Raw genomic sequence first — 20,002 nt, 5'->3', positions numbered from 1 at the left:
TTTCTACAACCCAACGATCACCACTTCTATTTATGTGATTCACATATTTTATAGACAATATCTAGTTACAAGTTTTGGGGAACCTTGTCCCAATAACTTAATGGATGATTGAATAACTAGAAACTTACTAGCTTATATTTTCATTCTTGATAGTTAGTGTTATTGAATTTGTTGAGGACTAAATTGAGAAAAAAAAATTAAAAACACACAAGACTAAAATGGTTGTTTTACCTTTTTTTATAATCTACATCCTATCAATTAACAAAACAAAAAAGGATGGAATTTTAATGGGGGGACTTTCTCTTTAAGAAATATACAAGATCAATTTACTCATTTTTCCAATAGGGCAACCAAAATGGAACCCCAGATGTAGTCTAGGGACTACTACGGTACTTTAACCGGGTAAAAAAGACAAAAAACATGCAGTGCACAACTAATGATAAAAACAAGCAAAAAGTTTCCTACAAACACTCTTTCAATGTCTAAAAAAACCGTCTTGTCCACCATCATCCTCCTCGATTCTCATCTTATGGATCAACGCACGACCCAAACAAGATTCATCATAATTAAGAGAGACCGTTGCTATATTCTCTCTTTTGTCTTGGTCATATTAATCTCCTTCATCATTGTTTTCAACCTCCCAGACTCTTCACGATCGCCTTTTCTTTTCCGTTTCGGTAATTTCTCCCCTGCTGTTCAGAAGCTGATACCAAACCAAGGTTGTGATTATTCCTACGGTACATGGGTTCGGGATGAGAATCATCCAATTCAGTTGTACGATGAGAACTGCGCGTTTCTCGATCCTGGTTTCCGGTGTCGTCGGAATGGACGAAAAGACGTTGAGTTTCTAAAATGGAGATGGCAACCCCATGGCTGTGATTTCCCTAGGCAATTCTCTATTTCCTTCCTTCCTTCCCATTTTTTTTAAGTTGTGTTTATGGTAAACTAAATTGATTCAATCAACCTTAGATTCAATGCAAGCGACTTTCTAGAGAGGAGTCGAAATGGACGGATAGTGTTCGCCGGTGATTCGATCGGAAGAAACCAATGGGAGTCGCTCATATGCATGCTGGCTCAGGCAGTTTCCAATCAGTCCACGATCTTCGAACAAAACGGAAACCCAATAACAAAGCACAAGGGCTTTCTTTCTATGAAGTTCAGAGATTTCAACCTCACCATTGAATATTACAGGGCTCCGTTCCTTGCTGCCATGAATCACCCACCAAAGGATTCACCACCTCAAGTTCGAGTAACCATTTTGGTTGACGAGTTGCACAAGTATTCCGCTCGATGGACGGGGGCCAATGTTCTAGTCTTCAATACAGGACACTGGTGGAACAAGGAGAAAACTGCTAACATGTATGGCCTCGATCGTCCTCTCTTCACGGCCTCCATTTCCAACGGAATATTAAACGAATATATCTTGCATTTGCAGGGGCTGCTATTTTCAGGAAGGAGGGGAAGTGAACATGACGATGGATGTGATGGAAGGGTTTCGAAAATCTCTGCAAACATTGAAGTTGTGGATAACCAACAACTTAAACCCCGAACGGAGCCATGTTTTTCTTCGAAACTATTCACCAGCTCATTACACGTAAGAGAATTGGAAACTATTCGCCATATTGGAAAACAAAAGCTTCGGTTGTAGCAACGATTGATGAGTGTTTTTATGCGTACAGGAACGGCACGTGGAATGATGGTGGCCTGTGCGATGCAGAAATGGAACCAGAAAAGAACGACAAAAAGCTCAAAACAGAGCCTTGGAATAATCGATACATTGGTGATGTGATTAATCAAATGACAAACGGTAATTGGAAGGTCCAGTTGTTGAACATAACGTACATGACGGAGTTCAGGAAAGATGGTCACCCGTCAAGGCACCGGGAGTTGGGGACTCCGGCTGAGGCTCCACAAGACTGCAGCCATTGGTGCTTGCCTGGTATACCAGACACATGGAATCAACTTCTCCATGCTCAACTATTGTCGATGGCCTTTAGAACCAACGAACTCCCAAACTAGGAAAAGAAGACAGAAAATAGAAATTGAAAGAAGAAATGATTGATAAGCTATGAATTGGCAGACAAAATGTTAAAAGGATTACGTATTTTAACATACGAAAGTAGGGATCACCAATAAAATTATAGTGTTTGAATGATTTATAATTTCTAATTCCAAAATAACTTTTATTTAAATTATAATATTTTTTTAAGTTGTATACTTGAAGAATAGTGAATTTATTTAAAATTATTTTATATAATTTATTAATTATTTATTATTTACTTGAAAATTTATTTATTTTAATAAATATTTATGAAAAATACTTTAAAATTTATTAATAATATATAATAGTAATAAAATAAAGCTTTTTATTAAAATAATATGTAAAATCTAAAAATTTAAAGTTAATATAAAAATCGAAAATCATAGTTAATTGAATTGAAAAAAAAATGGTAAACTATTAAAAAATTAGAATCAAACCGTATAAATCCTAACACCATAGTTAGGGTATTGTTTATAATATATAGAAAAATTTAAAGTTAACGTCGCACATTGAAGTACATCATTATTATGATGCATCAAAATACACCACTAAATAAATTGTTTTTATTATAAAATATTAAAAATTTCAAGGATCTCTAAGGATTAATCCTTTATAAAAGTTTAATTATAATTATAATACAGTTATATTTAAATTAATTTTTAATAATTTTTAATAAAACATACCTTTAAAGATTATTTATATAATTTTTTAAGGAATTTATATAAAAAATTGATATAAGTCACTAATTTTATTTAAAAGATGAAATATATATAATTATAATAAAGGTTTATAACAATATATGTAAACTAAACACATAATTAAATATGTTATTATAATCATTGACACAAAAATCAGTCACTTTAATGTCACACAATGATCATATAAGGAAAATGTTAAAACCTAACAAAAAAAAAACCTTGAACAAAAGATATATATCAACAGATATGATAGCATCAACAAATGAATCACAAAATGAGATCAAGCTACTGAAAGATCACAGACAAACTACAAATCAAAGTCCAGCGTGTGAAAACTATCACGAACGCATATTACATATCTAAATTCAATCCGATGGTCCAAGGCAGAGAAGATCAACATGATAACAAATAAGTGCATCAATCGAGACAATGTCAAATGCAACCCTGAAAACATGCCAAAAAGTAGAAAAAATGTGTTATACAGATAAAAGAAAACGTATCACAAAGGCATAATTAATAAAAACTAAGAAAAACAAGGGAAGAACAAAGATATGATTGATAGGCTGCCTACATGTGATCGCCTTCAACGGATGGAATTGTTTCTATTGGAAGCTGTGTTTTATGTAATGATACTTTAGAAAATCGAAACCATCTGTTCTTTGAATGCCCGATTGCCACTCAGCTACGGGTACAAACTCTTCTTCTGAATGGGATTAACAAGACTATTTCTTCTTGGGAAGACATGATCTCTTGGGCGAGCAGCACTTGGAAAGGAAAATCTTTATTAATCACTATCCTCAAACTTGCTTGGAGCGCAACCATCTACGTTTTGTGGGAGGAGCGCAACCGAAGGATTTTCAAAGGTTGCTCTCGAAATACTGATAAATTACTTAACATTATTAAAGACTATGTAGGAATTAAACTTAGGGGGGAAATATTAATAGGCTTGACTATGTTAACTCCAATCTTTGCATTGCTTGGGGTATTGATTAATACCGATCGTTTATTTTGTATTTGCTTGTATATTCTTCATGTTTTCTGGGATCGGTGATTCTTGTAACTAACGTTGTTTCTTGGGTAATAAAAAATTGAATTATCCAAAAAAAAACAAAGATATGATACAAGTGAAGTGAAGAAAAAACAAGAAATATCATCATCAAGACTGGTGCCTAATAATGAAGATATTATTTGTATTTTTAGTCACTTAAGTTTGGTGTTATTTACATTTTAGTCACATCTTAAAAAAATTCTTTTCATTTTAATCACTCATCTTCAACTTTATTGCCATTTGGGTCACTAGTATAAAATTGAGTATAACGATATTCTTACATGAATCTTTTTCCATAATAAATAATTAAATATTTTTCCACTAAAGATTGAAGCCCGAGGAAATGTCATCGAACCGAACATAGTCAACATAGTTCATATGGTAAAGGAATTGGCCAGCTGCCTCTTATAAAACCAAGTATTTTTGTTGTAAGCTTGGTGTCCAGTCTAAATTTAATGAAAGAAAAAATAGAACTATTTCTCTTGTTACTTGTTCCCCACGATACTGTTAAGCTTGCGAGACTTTGTGAATGCATTATAAAAAGAGAAAATAACCTCAGTGATCAAAAATCCTATATAATATACGATTTTGATTAATTTTTTTTGGATTTACCAAAATGACCAACAAAATCGTAATGCGATTTCTAATTCGCAACGCGATCTCCAGTATTGCAAATTCGCGCTGCACTTCGCGTTGCGGTTTTCCATTTCGCGTTGCGATAGTCTACAGTGTCGATGCGATTTTCCATTTCGCGTTACGATAGTTTTAAAAATGGTATTGCATTTGTTTCTTAAGAATTTTCTCTAAAAAGGTAGTATCCGCGCGGACGTGTCGAAGACACGTATTACCTCGACCGCGACCACGAGACGGCGGCGGCGGCGCGCGAGAGTCCCCCTTATTCTCTTTCACTCAACAAGGAAGTGCAAAATCCAAACCTTAAATACCATTCCCAATATTATTTCCAAAACTATGTGGGATTGAGCATTCCCAATAGTAATATCACGGATCTTAGAGTATCATATCAAACTATATCACATAAGAAAATATATGAGGAAGAGATATTTATACAATGTTCAACTCATAAATTATTTTATCAATTCATAGATAATAGAGTCTCTTTAAATATTTTGAAAAATCATCAAGCATAACATTCAGGATCATTAGTCTCATTCAATTACTAATCACAACCTCTCCTTCAAGCACCTCACCATCCTCTCTCCACTCTTAAGTTTAATCATTGTACAACATAATTCATTAAACAAATTATCTCGATCTCGCTATCGTTTTATATATCAACACGTAATTATTTAAGTCGAATAAAATGCAAAGACTAAATATATAGAATTTGGCTTATCTTTGAATGTATAAAAAGCTGAAACTACTATAGGATTTACCATATTATTGAGCTGAACATTGTATAAATATACTCTATTATCTAAGTGTTAGTAATGATCAATCCCACATAGTTTTGGAAACACTATTGAGAATGGTATTTAAGGTTTGGATTTTGCACTTCCTTGTTGAGTGAAAGAGAACAAGGGGACTCTCGCGCGCCGCCGCCGTCTCGTCTCGTGGTCGTGGTCGTGGTCGTGGTCGTGGTCGTGGTAATACGTGTCTTCAACACGTCCGCGCGGATACTATCTTTTTAGAGAAAATTCTTAAGAAACAAATGCAATACCATTTTTAAAACTATCGCAACGCGAAATGGAAAATCACAACGACACTGTAGACTATCGCAACGCGAAATGGAAAATCGCAACGACACTGTAGACTATCGCAACGCGAAATGAAAAATCGCAACGCGTTTTTCAACTATCGCAACGCGAAATGCACGGCGAATTTGCGATACTGGAGATCGCGTTGCGAATTAGAAATCGCATTACGATTTTGTTGGTCATTTTGACAAATCCAAAAAAATTGAACAAAAACATATATTATATGAGATTTTTGGTCACTAAGTTATTTTCTCTTATAAAAAAATATGCGAACGTCTACAAAAATATTTAAATATTTAATATCAAATAATTAAAAATCTCTTCAGCAGATAGTCCGTTGAAAATGAATAATTTAAGGTATGTGAGGCTAGAAACGATGATCATAAAAAACTTAAGAAAAAGACGAAGAAATGCTCAAATTCCAAGAAAGTCAACTCCACAAATAGGAAAAATTAGTCATTGAGTTTAATATTTCAAATGACATGGAAATCATATTTTTGGGTGGAGAAAATATTTTAATTATTTATAATTATAAAAATCTACTTTAGACTCCAATTATATCCAATTTAACATGAAACGACTAAAATCACAGTAAAATATAAGAGGAAAGGCTAAAATGAAAATAAAATTTATAAAATGTAACAAAAATGACTAAAATAAAAATAAAATCTAAAGTGAGCGCCTAAATATAAACAAGTGTCTAACGGAAGTGACCGATTTATAATATTTCAATTTCATTGACCAAAATGAAAATGTGTGAAAGTTAGTTTACTAAGGGGCCATTTGTTTACTGTTAATGTAATCATTCAGCGTTGAATATTGAATCGTTCAACATTCAACGTGTTTGATTCTCACCTCTGAATGAAGACTATATTAAATGAAACAGCAAAACAATGCTGAGTGATTCAACATTAAAATACATTCTGAAGTCATTGAAACAACAAAACCATAATACCTATTTTTTCACATATTGTCTATTAAACAATCATATCTTATAATATAATAAATCATTATAAAGATAAAAATGAAAATATTAATAATTCAGATTGTACATTCAGAACTATTATTAAACAATATATCACATTCAGAGTCAATTCATACAGAGTTTTGAATCATTCAAGCCATTGAATCATTTAGCATTTAATCATTTTATTTTATCAAACAAAAAAAAAAATTAGAAGTCCCTTATTCTCATATGTAATGGGAGTAAGGGAGGTAGGATAGTAGGTTGAACCCATCGTCAGGTTGAGAACAGCTTCCGTAGGAGACCTCTAAATTATAAAATATTTTCTGTAGGACTCGATCCTACGACTCTAAATTAAAATCCTTGTGATCTACCAACTTAGTTAGATGATCATTTCTAGAGAGAGATAGTTAAACTGGGACGCACAACGCCTACTTTCGGAAAAATCCTAAATTAAAACCGAACCCTTTTTTGAAAAAATCTGTGGTATTATGATCTGTTTGCTTTCTTTTTAATCTTCCTTACCTTCTCAATTTTGTTGAGCGAAATTTCGATCGACAGCGACTCCAATTTTCCCTCTGCCAAAAATGGCGATGACTATTGAAGGTAATAATTATATTTCTTTTCTTTATTATTCTTTCATCTTTGCTCTTCGATTCATCCTCGATTCTTTTGCCCGTCCCTTTCTTTTCAACAAACTGTAATGTTGCCCTGTGTTTGACTATGATCTTGTAGTTAAATAAAATTATCAAGCGAAATTAATTGTTGGGGCAAGATCTTTATTTAAAGATGGGTCTTGCGTGCCTTTTTTTCATCTGTTTACAAATTAATTTTTTGGGGGACTGATTTCTTTTTTCGTCTTCTTTTGTTTTGTGTTTCACATGGCGTTTTGGGCTTGTTGGACAACTCTTGTAACGGCAGTGTAAGTTGTAATCTTTGTTGGCAATGATCGGCTTTTATGAAGTTATAAGCAAAGTGGAATTAACTTTTTCTATTTATTTTCCGGAATATGCAGGCTTGCTGGTCTTGCTTTTATGTTTTCATCTAGTATACTGTTACAAGTTCTGGTATGTTTTTATAATCTGATTCAGCTCTAAGCAGTTAGTCATCGGTGGCACTGAATTCGTGTTCGTATTATCTGAATAGTGATTAATGTGTTTTTTATCGTTTGCAAGTTAGAATGTTCTACGTTTTCCTTGTGATGGAAGCAGTGCTGGTGTTTGAATATGCATTGAGCTAAATGTTTGACCTATAATTCTTTTTACGAGCTCAACACAAAATTATGTAGGTTCAAAAGCATTGTTCGGCGTTATTCTTTGTTGGACCTTACACAATTCATGATGTGATTGTTTAATTGCATTGTAGGATTTGTAGGTGATGCGTGCTCTATTTATATTTAAGTGTATGCAGTTTTGATTCGAAGAACTTATCCATGTTTTGCAATTCATGATATTACATCATTCAGATGATATCCACACGTATCCTGTTAGCGTGCTTCGTATCTTGAGAAGATGCAATGTGAATTATCTCGTGTTAATGGATTTAATGTGCTAGTATTGATGAGTGGTCATGTCTTGTTTCTGAAAGGAGCATTTTTCTTTAGTAGAGATCTTTTTTGAGGCTGTTCCAAAGTGAATTGGCAACAAATTTGGGGAAAAGACAGCTTTGGAATAGCAGTGTAATTGTTAACTCATGAATGAAGGGTTATCACATTAGTGAAACTCTGTTAGGCTGTCTAAATAAATCAGTAGGCTATCTGTAAGAGTTTTATTCATGTTCCTGATCTATGACAGCTGTCTAAGGTTTAATTAGTTTAGGGGTTAAGGTAGTGCCATGAGATCAAGTAAACTGAACATATGTGCTGACACCATCTTGTTCAACTATCTAGTAAGCTCAATGGTCTTACACTTGTCTTTAGTGATGCTATCAACTATTTGAGTGAAATCCTGAATTTTTCGGAGGTTTGTATGATTGAGCTGTCTTCTTTTGTGCCAAGATGGAATTTATGGACCTTGTGGGAGTACTTCTTTCACCTGATGTAGAATGGGGTTTACTTGTGAAACTATGCTGCCCGTCTCTAGGCTGCACTTAGCAACTTCATCCTCAAAAACATCTCATATAAATATATGTCAATATGGCACTGTTTGATTAGAGTGTAAGTGAACTCTCTCATGGGGTCACCTATTAAATTAGATCGTACTTGCTAATATGTCTTTAGCTCTTTGTGGAAAACATATAGTATGTGTTATATTATCTTCATTTGGAAGGGTTTAATGATGCTAAAAGCCAGAATTTCTTCAAGTTGAGCTTGTTTGTATTTAAGGTCTTTATTATTCCGTGGATCTGATGTGGTTTGAGAACATTGACTGACTAATACTTGATTTAACTGGCACTCCTGCCACTCTTTCTTTAATTGCTGTTATGGAAGAGATGATTTGCTTTTGGGTATCTCTACTAGTTCTGCCTCAGGTAAAGCAAAAAGAAAAGCAAGCATTTTCTGAAGGGGTTTGGTTGGAGGATGCAGTTTTTTTCCTCCTGTTAATAAAGGATTTGTTGTATTAATTTGCTATTCTGATTTTTCCATATAAAATTGAGTTTACGACGAAGAAGTTTCATCTATCCGTCAACAATCCAACCGTTTTAAGAGCTTAAAGTACTTGTTTGTGGATTGCATTATTCTAAATTCACTTAAATTTTGAGTACTTCAGCTCCCAATTATGTTAACTTTTGCTTCAGGCTTGTGCATTATACAACAACTGGTGGCCAATGCTTTCAGGTGAGCGGTCTAACAAGTTGATCATACCACTTATAAATTGGGCTGGTTACCTTTAAATGATTGATGGTGCTAATCTACTACTACTATTCACAGCTCTTATGTATGTCCTGGTGCCAATGCCTTGTTTATTCTTTGGAGGTGGATCGACTCAGTTTCTAACAAGCCGAGATGGTGGGGGGTGAGTAGAAATATAAGCTTTTAAAACTGATTTTTTTCCAGTGTTTTCCCTGATTGTTTAATTATCGTAAAAATCCCCGGTTGCTTTGGGAATGCGGTGTTGGAATTCCTGGTAGAAGTAGTTCCTCAATTTCCCGTCTTGTTCATTTCATTGCAGTTGGATAGATGCTGCCAAATTCCTGACAGGAGCTTCTGCTGTTGGAAGCATTGCAATTCCCATTATTCTTAGGCATGCTCATATGATTGCAACTGGTGCAATGTTCATCGAATTTACATCGTTCATCATATTTGTCTGCACCGTCTTGTGTTTTCACCGTGCTAGCCTGGAAGATTGGTGATAAAAGCCGTTCCTCATATTATCACGGGGGGATCTAATCCCTCCATTTGGTAAGGAAATGAACGAAAACTCTTTCATTTTGTAAAAATCTTAATTAATGTGTACCTTTGACGCCAGTGTTAGCTTTACTTGTACTTGTTTTTCTCCTTGTATTTTGATATTCCTTCCTCGTCTTCACAACAATGGGGTTTTAACCGTTGTACATGGGTTTTTGATTTCTTTTTCAGTCATTTCTATAAATGGCGAAATATTAATTAATTTATTAATGCGATCATGTCATTAAATTAAACATGTATAGTTATTAATTAAACTATTGCTTATTTAACATTAAAAACATTTTCTAACATTTAAACTCCTTTTATTAAATTGAATAATCCAATTAGGTTGATTTAATGTTCTATCTGACATTTTAGAGGGTATATATATATAGATTGGTTTTAAATTGGTCAAATTTCTTAGATAATGCAATGGGAAGAAGAATTTGTTTATATTAGGGACATGAAAATTTATTTTGTCGATACCTATCGGAAAGCGTCTGGATAATTTGGTGATCTCTAGAAGACGTCTTGATGACTTTTGGATTGTTCAGTTCTTAGAATCTTTAATATCGAACTGTATATAGCTTAGGGAAGATGTCAGGGTGCTTGCTACGATACCTATCGGAAAGCGTCTGGATAATTTCGTGACCTCTAGAAGATGTCTGGATGACTTGATGACATCTGGATTGTTCGGTTCTTAGAATCTTGAATATCGAATTGTATATAGCTTGGGGAAGATGTCGTATTGCGTTATTCCAAAGACGTAATGTATTTCATGTATCTTTCTAAAAAAAGCCAAATAACCCGAATAACTTCCTACCGACATTATAGCATTTACTAGAGCTGAGCAATGAAACCGAGAAAATCGAAAAATCGATACGAACTGAGTAAAACGGTTCGGTTTAGTTCGATTTGGTTTTAAACGGTTCGATTTTTAGTTCGGTTTAAAGGCTTTATTTTTTTTATTCGGTTCGGTTCGGGTTTTCCATATAGAACCCATTTGTTCCATATTGAACCGAATAGGCAATTTTTGTAAAAAAAAATTATAGTTTCAAGTGATTTTTTCATTGAAAAATCAAAAAACCGAACCGAACCGAAAAACCCAAACCGTTAAAAAAACCGAACCGAACCGATAAAACCGGTTTCGGTTTTTTCAATTTTTAACTATTCGGTTTCAGTTTAAATATTGAAAAACTGTTTATTTCGGTTTAATTCAATTTTTGATAAAAAACCGAACCGAACCGAACCGAATACACCCCTAGCATTTACACTATCTCATCAAATAATTTTTGCAGCACTCTATATGAGTCGTTCTTTTTTCCAAATCATTATCTTAGTTAATTTTTTGTTCTAAATTTGACTTTTTTTAAAAAAAATTAATTTTAATATTTTTTTAAATTAAATGCCTGAGTTTGACTTTAATTTTAAATAATTAATATAAATCATTTAATGTAAGTATTGATAAGATAAAAAGAAATAAATTTAAATATTAAATTAAATCAAAAAGATAAATTCATATACTTAATTGACAAAAAACTTTACGTATAAAATTGAATCTTAAAATATTTATTAACTTAATTAGATAAAAAAAAGGCAAAACTATAAAACTAAATTTAGATAAAACAAATATATTTCTTTTTAATCAGATATGCACTTATTTTTCTAAATAAATAAATATATTTATCCAAATACATACTTCTATTAAAAATTTTATCTTCTCAAATATAGATCGATTCAACTTGAAAAATATAATCGACTCTTCTGGTCAAAGAAGTAAACATTAAGGGGTTGTTTTGTTCAAGGAATGTGAGATTCTCATACAATGGAATTCACATTCTCATGTTTGGTTGGCCGTGAATCTCATTCACGGTAATGTTTGATTACTAATAGTAGATTTTTTGGGATATATTACCGAAATGTCATTATCTTCATTTCCTTAGGTATCGTTGGATTACCGGCGTTTTGGACTAAAATGCCTTTAATTTTTTAAAAAATATCTATTCTTTCATTGAATAATAAAAATTCTACGAAGGTTAAATTACAAATTTATCCTTAAACTATTTTAGATTTACAAAAAAATCTACAATTAAAATTTTATATGAAGTTCAGAGGTTAAAATAAAATTTCACCCTTTCATTAAACATTTTTATATTTTCAATTTTGTAAAAAAATATATATAAGTTTTATAAATTTAATTTTTTAAAGAAAATATATAAATATTTTTCAATTTGTTAAAAAAATAAATATATAATACGAATAATTTGGTCAAATATACATTTCAATACTCTTTTTTTCTTTTAACCAAACATGATGATCTTATATTCTTGTTAAACTAATCAACATTTACAATAATCTTATTCTCTGATAATCTTACATCTTCACTAATAATCTTATATTTCGTGAACCAAACACACCATAAATTCATCTGCATTCACCGGGCTCCACAGTCCACAATTCCGAAATAAACTATAATTCCCACGATAATTACAGCTCTACCACTACCTACCTGTCTTTTCCTTCGGATTATTGTTATACTAATTAATTGATCTTTTTTTTTCTTGGTTGTGTGAAAAATGGAGCAGCAAAGAAGCGTATCGGGTCGTCGCAGAGCCCCAGATCTCCATCGTCTCAGCCATATCTGTCAGTTTCCGTGACGGATCCCGTTAAATTAGGAAATGGCGTCCAAGCTTACATATCCTATCGTGTCATCACCAAGGTAATCGTTGCTACTAATCAAAATTGCTTTATATCCCCCCCTTTTTTTAGTTTTGGTAAAAAAAAAATTGTATTTTTGGGGAAATTCAACTGTTTGGACAGACCAATTTCCCAGAATACCAAGGCCCGGAAAAGATTGTTATTAGGCGTTACAGTGATTTTATTTGGTTACGCGATCGCCTTTTCGAGAAGTACAAAGGCATTTTCATTCCTCCTCTTCCCGAAAAGAGTGCTGTAGGTAAACACATTCAACCCCTTTTTGCCTTAATTATGATTAGTTTATAGCAATAAGTTTTTGATCAATGCGTTTTGAGTGTAAAATTGCCTGTGAGTGAACTAGGAAGTAATCCAAGTTTTTCCTTGTCACTGTTGCAGAGAAATTTCGGTTTAGTGCTGAATTTATTGAAATGAGACGCCAAGCACTGGACATATTTGTTAATCGGATTGCTTCTCATAATTTGCTTCAACAGAGTGAAGATCTTAGAACCTTTTTGCAGGCGGATGAAGAGGTGGTGCTTTTAGGTTTTGTTGCTTTGAATCCTTCAGTTTTTTTTTGGTGCATGTTAGAATTACTATTGTCTTATTTATCCCTTTAGGATTTTTCTTATTTCGAGTGTTATAACTTATAACTAAGTGTGATTTTTCATTTAAAGTTCTTAAACTCATTTTTCAGTTTGGATATGGTGACTACTGTTCTATAAAATTGCCAAGTAAATTTGTTGTTATAAACATGTAATTTGTGTTGAATTTTTATATTATTATAAAATTGTACAAGTTTAACAATTCTTTGATAAGGGATAAACAATCTATTCACATTTTTCTTTATTGCAATGTTCAGCTCTACATTCCTTGAGACACTGTTGGTAAGGTGCTCTTTTATTTCTATATGAATTCTTGTCGAAGATAGTAACACTATTGCTCCGTCCGGGACCATGCTGATATTATGGATTTTCTTTGGGTAATATATGTTGATAAGGAAGCATTGTGATTTAATTACTTGGCATGTCTTCCTTTCATGCTGGAACTTGTCTTACTTCTGTAAATTATCTTGTTATTGGGACAACTGGCAATAAATTGTCTTGTCATGTCTTCATTCATGCTATATCTTGCCATTCTTATTAATGTAAATTATCTTGTTCTATGGACAATTGCCAACAAATCGCTTTAATTTATGACCACACGCTTGTATTTGATGCTTTTTAAACAAGAAATTGATGTTAACTTTGTGGCTACTTTTCAGACAATGGAGAGACTGAGATCTTATGAGACTGGTATTTTCAAAAAGAAGCCTGCTGATTTGATGCAGATCTTCAAGGTAAATAAGTTTTTCACGACCTTATAATGAGTTAGTGTAAGTGAATGTGTAGTAGACAGTGCTAATAAAATTTATACTGATTGGTGAGATGTCAATTTTTATCCAAACAAATTCTGTTCTGTAGTATATGATTTGGTTTTTAAATTTTTATAAACAAAAATTCTTGTCACAAAAAAATCCTTCTAGAAATTCAATCTGGTAACACGATATGGACTGAATCTGTATTGGAAAGGTCATATATTTTGATTCTCTAATGAAGGCTTAGATTGAAATTTTATTTCTTTCCTTGTATTTTCTTGATTGAACTTTTGTTTTTGTTGATTTATTTCCTTTCTAGAATAGTTTTCCAATGTATATATTTAGACTGGTCTTGTTTAAAGGGACATATGGAATAATAAAACACGAGCAGAATTTCTATCCAAAACCCTAAAGAAATCCAGGTCTCTCTTTAAAGATAGATAAGGTTTTAGTCTCCCTTTAATGAGCTGAAAGGTTTCATCTCCTTTTAATGAGCTGAACTATCAAGTCCAAACACACGATCATAACAATTTGGTATTTAGAGCCAATGATTATCATTAATGGTAGAACAAAGGTCAGCAAAATGGTGAGCAGAAATACACAAGAAGCTTGAGCATACGCAAACAAAGATAAAACATATATTAGATGCTACGTTGTAGAATATTGATGAAAGTGTTGCTGAAACTAAAACCCAATCGTTTGATCAAATGCGTGAAGGAATGGATAAAATAACTGTTGGTAAATATGTTAGTAACTCTATGGTTGATATGAATGCTGACCCTTCAACTGAACAAACTCAAACCATGGAAGCCTCTATCGATCTCTCTTTCTTATCCTATGCATCAAGTCCCCCTGAACTCATCTCGACAAAAACCATGGCAATCACAACCAACTTCACTTGCTTGTCTTATTTATTAACCCTTCCTAAACTCATATACCACTGCTCACCTATTTTGTTAATCCCAATCCAAAAAAAATCCTCTATTCTATATTGTGGAAGTTGATAAATCTAAACCTGTTGCTGTATATTTGAAAATTTTGAATGTTGGTACAAAGTTTGAAGAGATCTAATTTTTTTTTTTTTGATAGAAGTTGGAGGTCTCATTAAAAACTCCCTTCATATTCTTCCACATACTTAGAAGTATGTTGAAGAACACTGGAAGGGAGAAAAGAGTACCTCATATTTTATTAAATAGAAGACCAAGTACAAGTGGTAACACCGAACCCTTAAAGGGGAATAAAAACCAGTACAGACCATATCACCTAAAAATCTTACATCTTCAAACAAAAAGCCCCTAAGACAATAACCCTATTTCTAAAATACACCTCAAGATGTAAGATACATAGCAAAACAAAACCAACAATTACAACCACAACTAAAAAACGCCTCTGAATACAGCTGTCAAACAATCACAGTCCAATTGGAGGAACAAGTTCTAAAGAGATATCGCAATCTTTAGGGACTCAAGAATAAGGTTTGAAGGAAGGGTCAACTTCATGCACCAAGATTTTGAATAAATTATCCCCGACCTTCAACTCTAACAACTCATCAATTCTCCCTTGAGCATTTGTGAGTATTTGAATTTTAGCCCGGTCAAAAGACGAAGGGAACTCACAACTGTTATCAATTGCTATTAACTTTCCCCACTTAATAGCTATGTTTTTGAAAGTATCCCAATTCCAAGCGTGAAAAAGAATACCTTCGCAAACGAACCACACGAGCCGACTCTCCACCACAAGACTCTCTGACCAAGTTTCCACTCTGGAAAACCATTCTGCAAGAGTCTCTAACTTATCTTCCTTCACGCTTCTCAACAAATCCGAGTCCTCAAAAACCATTAGAACTACATTTCCAGCAGCTCTCATTAGCGTGAAACCCGCTAGTCCTTTGGCTTGTATTTGGTTAGCAAGATTACCAATCTTGATAAAGTTCTTGCACCACCCAACAAGACAGTTGTTCAACACTTGAAGTTTATCTTCGTCCACAGCACCCTCAACTTCACAGTGTTTAAACCTCGGAAGATCTTCCATCCCAGACTTACTTTGAACAGCTGTCGAGGACTTTCGCCAGAAAGACTGTCTAGGTTTATATTTAGCCAGAGAGACTCTAATTTTGTTGCCGTAAATATGATTACCATTCATCTTAGAAATCGTTGTCCTTGCTTCTTCAATTGTAGCAAAGCGAATAAACCCAAAGCGCCCTTTCGAGTTTCTTTTTTTGGGAATGAATGCATCAATAACTTGACCATGTGAGCCAAATATAGATCCAAGTCTCTTCCAAATGGATCTTCTCTGGAAGGTTATCGATAAAAATCGTGTAACCCTTTCTGAACCCATTGACGAAATTTGGTTGGCCTTCCTTTGACTGATTATTAAACCCGTTTCTTCTACTTCCCACCACTTCGGACAATTTTATATTGGAATACCCTTTCGAATTGATCTCCTTGGATCCATTATGATCAACATGGCAACAGAAAGAGCTGGCTTTACGTGTGCTAAAGACAGCTTTCCATTTCTATGTTTCCCTTCTTGTAAGCACTTCTTCAAAGGATTGGATGATAATGGACTATCACCTGACCTCGCTGAATAAGTTCCCAAATTTTGTTGATTTTGGAGCTTAAGAGAGTGTCGGTAAGTGGTGCCGTCGGGCTCAACTGTCCAACCAGCCTCACGTGCCAAGGCTGCCAGAACATCGTTCCTAGCAGCATGCGGGGGAATTGAGAAGTTACCAAACTGCCTCAATCCGGCCAGCATGCGTCTGGTAAAAACTCGTTTGTTCCGTTTCCGAAACTTTGACCTCTCCTTTTCTTTCTCATTTTCACGTATGTCTTTACTGGAGTAAGAAGAAGAGGCTGCACCGGCGGATCCAGAGGTTCTGAGAAAATTGCCTGGTGAAACTGCATTCTCCTTCATTTTTAAATCCTTTACCCGCTTGTTCAAATCTGCCACTAATGCTTTTAGAGCCTTTACTCTCGCTTCTAGTTCCTTGGCAGACTCCATAGGAAAATCACCGGCTGCACCACTGCTGTCTGGTTCAAGGAGTTGTGAAATCCTAAATGATGAAGGAGGGACGGTAGAATGCCTCACACCAGCTGAAACAAACCCTCGAAGACGGCTGGGCTGAGACGGGGGTTGGGGTTCCATGGTGATTTCTCAGTTGTTTAACGATGCTCGACACTAGAAAGCTCGAGATTAGGTCGCAATAAGGCGCTGCGATCGGTAATGTGGCGGAGTCGAACTCGGCCGGCGGGAGGCGGCGTAAATCTGCAGTTGACGGAGTGTAGATCTGCGACGAATGACACAGTTTTTCGCAAAAAAAAGGTCCAGATCTGTGTTCACCTTGAGCAGACGACCATCCCAGGAAAAAACGGCGTCAAACGGTGGTCCGAGCAGACGGCGGCAGCGGACGACGAAACACTGTCGGAGGAGAAACCACTTTTATTTTTTAAAACACCTGGACCCTAGAGAGAAGCGGGAGCTTCTCTTACTAACACGTGATAAAACTCGATTGGATAAATTTGAAGAGATCTATTCAATGGTGCTGATTATTGAAAATAAGTTTGTGGAGGTCACTGCCCTTATCAGTTTTGACCATTAATAATGGAAGGTGCCTTTCGCCAAGTTTATACTAACTACGAGCTTGAGGACAAGCTTTTACTACAGGAGGGGAGTAATGTTATGGGCCGAACCTATATCAGGGAAGGTCATTTGTTCGGTTCTCTAATTAATGCTAGATTGTGATTTTATTTCTTTCCTTAGGTTTCTTGATTATAGTTTTAATTCTGTTTATTTATTTCCTTTCTATGGTAGTGTCCAATTTATTTAAAGTCTTTCTTTAACGAGGTCTAAGATTTCAGTCTCCCTTTATGAATTAAAGGTTCAGTTTCCCTTTAATGAGCTGAACTATCAATTCCAAACACACTTCAGGAACACATGGCCACAGTTTTAGGTGAGAAGACATCTAATTGACCTTATAGATCTTTCATAAATAACTTTTTCCTTTTTTCCTTTTTTCCCTTCTTTTCTTTCTTCCTTTTTGAAGGTTTAGTTTAGAACAGTGGTAACTCACTACTTGCTTTCTATAATGTGTTTTCATTTTCTTTTGTTACTGCTTAAACATGTAATATTTAGCTGATTTTATGTTTTTTCTATTGAAGCTGGTTACTCTGGATTGAATGACATGTTTATAGTATTCAAATTCCTAGTCTTGAAAAACTTAACAGGATGTACAGTCTAAGGTCAGTGATGTTGTCCTCGGAAAGGAAAAACCTGTTGAAGAATCAAATCCCGAATATGAGAAACTTAAACACTATGTTTTTGAGCTTGAAAACCATTTGGCTGAAGCTCAGAGGCATGCATATCGTCTTGTAAAGAGACACAGAGGTAAGGAAAATTTTGAGGCTCTGAACACTTTATGCTGCTCATTTATATCTTTATCAAGTGTTTATCTCCTTTTGGTTTGAAAAAAATTTGAACATTTTTTTTTGTTTGACTATTCCCAGAGTTGGGGCAATCACTATCTGATTTTGGTAAGGCAGCCAAGCTTCTCGGTGCTTGTGAAGGACAAGCTCTTGGGAAGGCATTTTCTGATCTTGGGGCTAAATCTGAGCTGCTATCAGCACAGCTGCAGAAGGAGGTAAGCTGCTGTCTTTTAATGCTGAGCCTTTTCTTTCAGAAGTTTGTCTTCTATCTTTGAAAGCCTGCATAATTGTGGCCTTATATATGATGCCCAAGCTTTTCCTTAAGTGGATAATATGGATAGCCTTACATTTTCACCATCATAAATTTGACTACAGGCCCATCAACTCTTAATGAATTTTGAAGAACCCTTGAAGGATTATGTTCGTGCTGTTCAATCCATAAAGGTGAGTTGGACTGCCCTCTTTGTTCTAAATGACATTTATTCTTTGCAGTGTATAGCATTCCTTGAGAAAATGTTGAACATTTGATCTATATATTTTAACTTGCAATACTGAAATAGTTAACTGAAAAAGAAATTGTATTGTGGAAGTGGAATCGCTGATGGAACTAATCTTCGTAGCTGAGCTCCTTTGTCATCTTATGATAATATTGAAGTGGATGGTTGGTAACAATTTCATTGCCAATCCTCTTGACATTTTTGTTTCATAACAGGCTACAATAGAGGAGAGAGCCAATGCATTCAGGCAACAATGTGAACTAGCTGAAACAATGAAGTTGAAGGAGATAAATCTGTATGCTTCTGGTTATCCGTACATTACGCGTCCCCTCCCCACCCTTTTAGCTATCTTTTGTTTCCACTAGCTGTGTTCTGTTTGTACAATAATTGCACAAGCGGCTTACTTGGACAATCTTTAAAACGTCTAGCATTTCTTATAAGGTTTGTAATTCGAGGTCAAATGTTTGCAGTGACAAGCTCATGCTAACACGCTCTGACAGGGTGGGAGAAGCTGAGCATGAATACAAGGAGGCAAGTCATTCCGTCCAAGCTTTCACTTTATGCCTATTTAGGCCTTTATTGCTTTTACCTCCGCTAACAATTAGTTTTATGGTTGCAGTTGAAGGCAGCGAGTGAGGAGGCAACAAGAAGATTTGAGACAATAGTTCGACTGATGAATGAAGAGATTGTACGTTTCCAGGAACAAAAAACTCAAGACATGGGGATTGCTTTTCATGAATTTGCCAAGGGACAGGCCCGACTGGCAAATAGTGTTGCAGACGCTTGGCGAAGTCTCCTTCCTAAGCTCGAAGCTTGCTCCTCTGCGTAACGAATGAAGGCGGGTTATTATCATTGAATTTATTCCTCGTCCTGGGTAGTTCTAAGATTTGGGGAATCGCTGAATGGCTCTTGCTATGTAAAAAAAGCACGACTATCAGGAGCTTGTTCTGCCATTTCATGTTGTACTACCAGTTGTGGTACGGTTTGACCCGGTTCTACTTGCATTTTAAACCGAAATGTTAAAAGTCAATGACCCGGCTCTACTTAAATTACAAGATGGGACATATATTATATTGAAGGCTCGACTAGGAAAAATATCTTTTATTTTTTTAGCAAACAGAAATAACAGGGTTTATTTTTAAAACATATTTAAAGGACACTGTTATTACATTTTCTTATATATTATTATACATTTATAATAAATGTCAATGAGATTCACTAAAAATCCCACCAATCACCCCC

At 34.6% G+C, this 20,002-nt stretch overlaps 3 protein-coding genes across 4 annotated transcripts; all 3 read left to right on the top strand.

Annotated features, from left to right (window-relative positions):
* The first annotated feature begins 529 nt into the window (after window positions 1–529).
* Window positions 530–2,052, top strand: LOC120146652 (protein trichome birefringence-like 8). The gene is made up of 4 exons (XM_039160161.1): window positions 530–888; window positions 970–1,359; window positions 1,436–1,594; window positions 1,680–2,052. The coding sequence occupies exons 1-4, from the start codon at window positions 530–532 to the stop codon at window positions 2,017–2,019; spliced, it is 1,248 nt and encodes a 415-aa protein (XP_039016092.1). The 3' UTR covers window positions 2,020–2,052.
* A 4,820-nt stretch (window positions 2,053–6,872) lies between these two features.
* LOC120146648 (vacuolar protein sorting-associated protein 55 homolog) lies at window positions 6,873–9,898 on the top strand. Of its 2 annotated transcripts, none has more exons than XM_039160158.1 (5): window positions 6,873–7,072; window positions 7,388–7,533; window positions 9,203–9,242; window positions 9,336–9,420; window positions 9,577–9,898. In XM_039160158.1, the coding sequence occupies exons 2-5, from the start codon at window positions 7,501–7,503 to the stop codon at window positions 9,755–9,757; spliced, it is 339 nt and encodes a 112-aa protein (XP_039016089.1). In that variant the 5' UTR covers window positions 6,873–7,072; window positions 7,388–7,500; the 3' UTR covers window positions 9,758–9,898. The 2 variants fall into 2 exon arrangements, with proteins under 2 accessions (XP_039016089.1, XP_039016088.1); XM_039160157.1 differs by having other exon boundaries at window positions 7,482–7,533; window positions 9,577–9,871.
* A 2,469-nt stretch (window positions 9,899–12,367) lies between these two features.
* On the top strand, window positions 12,368–19,824 carry LOC120146629 (sorting nexin 1-like). Its single transcript, XM_039160142.1, is given in 11 exon segments — window positions 12,368–12,383; window positions 12,386–12,510; window positions 12,612–12,747; window positions 12,885–13,018; window positions 13,750–13,824; window positions 18,066–18,225; window positions 18,345–18,478; window positions 18,639–18,707; window positions 18,976–19,055; window positions 19,231–19,291; window positions 19,380–19,824. Coding segments are annotated over 11 exon segments (1,200 nt in total). The 3' UTR covers window positions 19,590–19,824.
* Window positions 19,825–20,002: the final 178 nt, after the last annotated feature.

The sequence above is a fragment of the Hibiscus syriacus genome, unplaced genomic scaffold (genome assembly GCF_006381635.1).
Source record: "Hibiscus syriacus cultivar Baekdansim isolate YM2019G1 unplaced genomic scaffold, ASM638163v2 tig00110930_pilon, whole genome shotgun sequence".
Lineage (NCBI taxonomy): Eukaryota > Viridiplantae > Streptophyta > Magnoliopsida > Malvales > Malvaceae > Hibiscus > Hibiscus syriacus.
This window is presented reverse-complemented; position numbering and strand designations above follow the sequence as displayed.

Coding starts and splice junctions, on each gene's coding strand:
- LOC120146652 (XM_039160161.1), top strand. CDS start 530: ATGGATCAACGCACGACCCAAACAAGATTCATCATAATTAAGAGAGAC. Junction 889..969: donor CATGGCTGTGATTTCCCTAG/GCAATTCTCTAT, acceptor AATCAACCTTAG/ATTCAATGCAAGCGACTTTC. Junction 1,595..1,679: donor TATTCACCAGCTCATTACAC/GTAAGAGAATTG, acceptor TTATGCGTACAG/GAACGGCACGTGGAATGATG.
- LOC120146648 (XM_039160158.1), top strand. CDS start 7,501: ATGTTTTCATCTAGTATACTGTTACAAGTTCTG. Junction 7,534..9,202: donor GTATACTGTTACAAGTTCTG/GTATGTTTTTAT, acceptor CTTTTGCTTCAG/GCTTGTGCATTATACAACAA. Junction 9,243..9,335: donor CTGGTGGCCAATGCTTTCAG/GTGAGCGGTCTA, acceptor TACTATTCACAG/CTCTTATGTATGTCCTGGTG.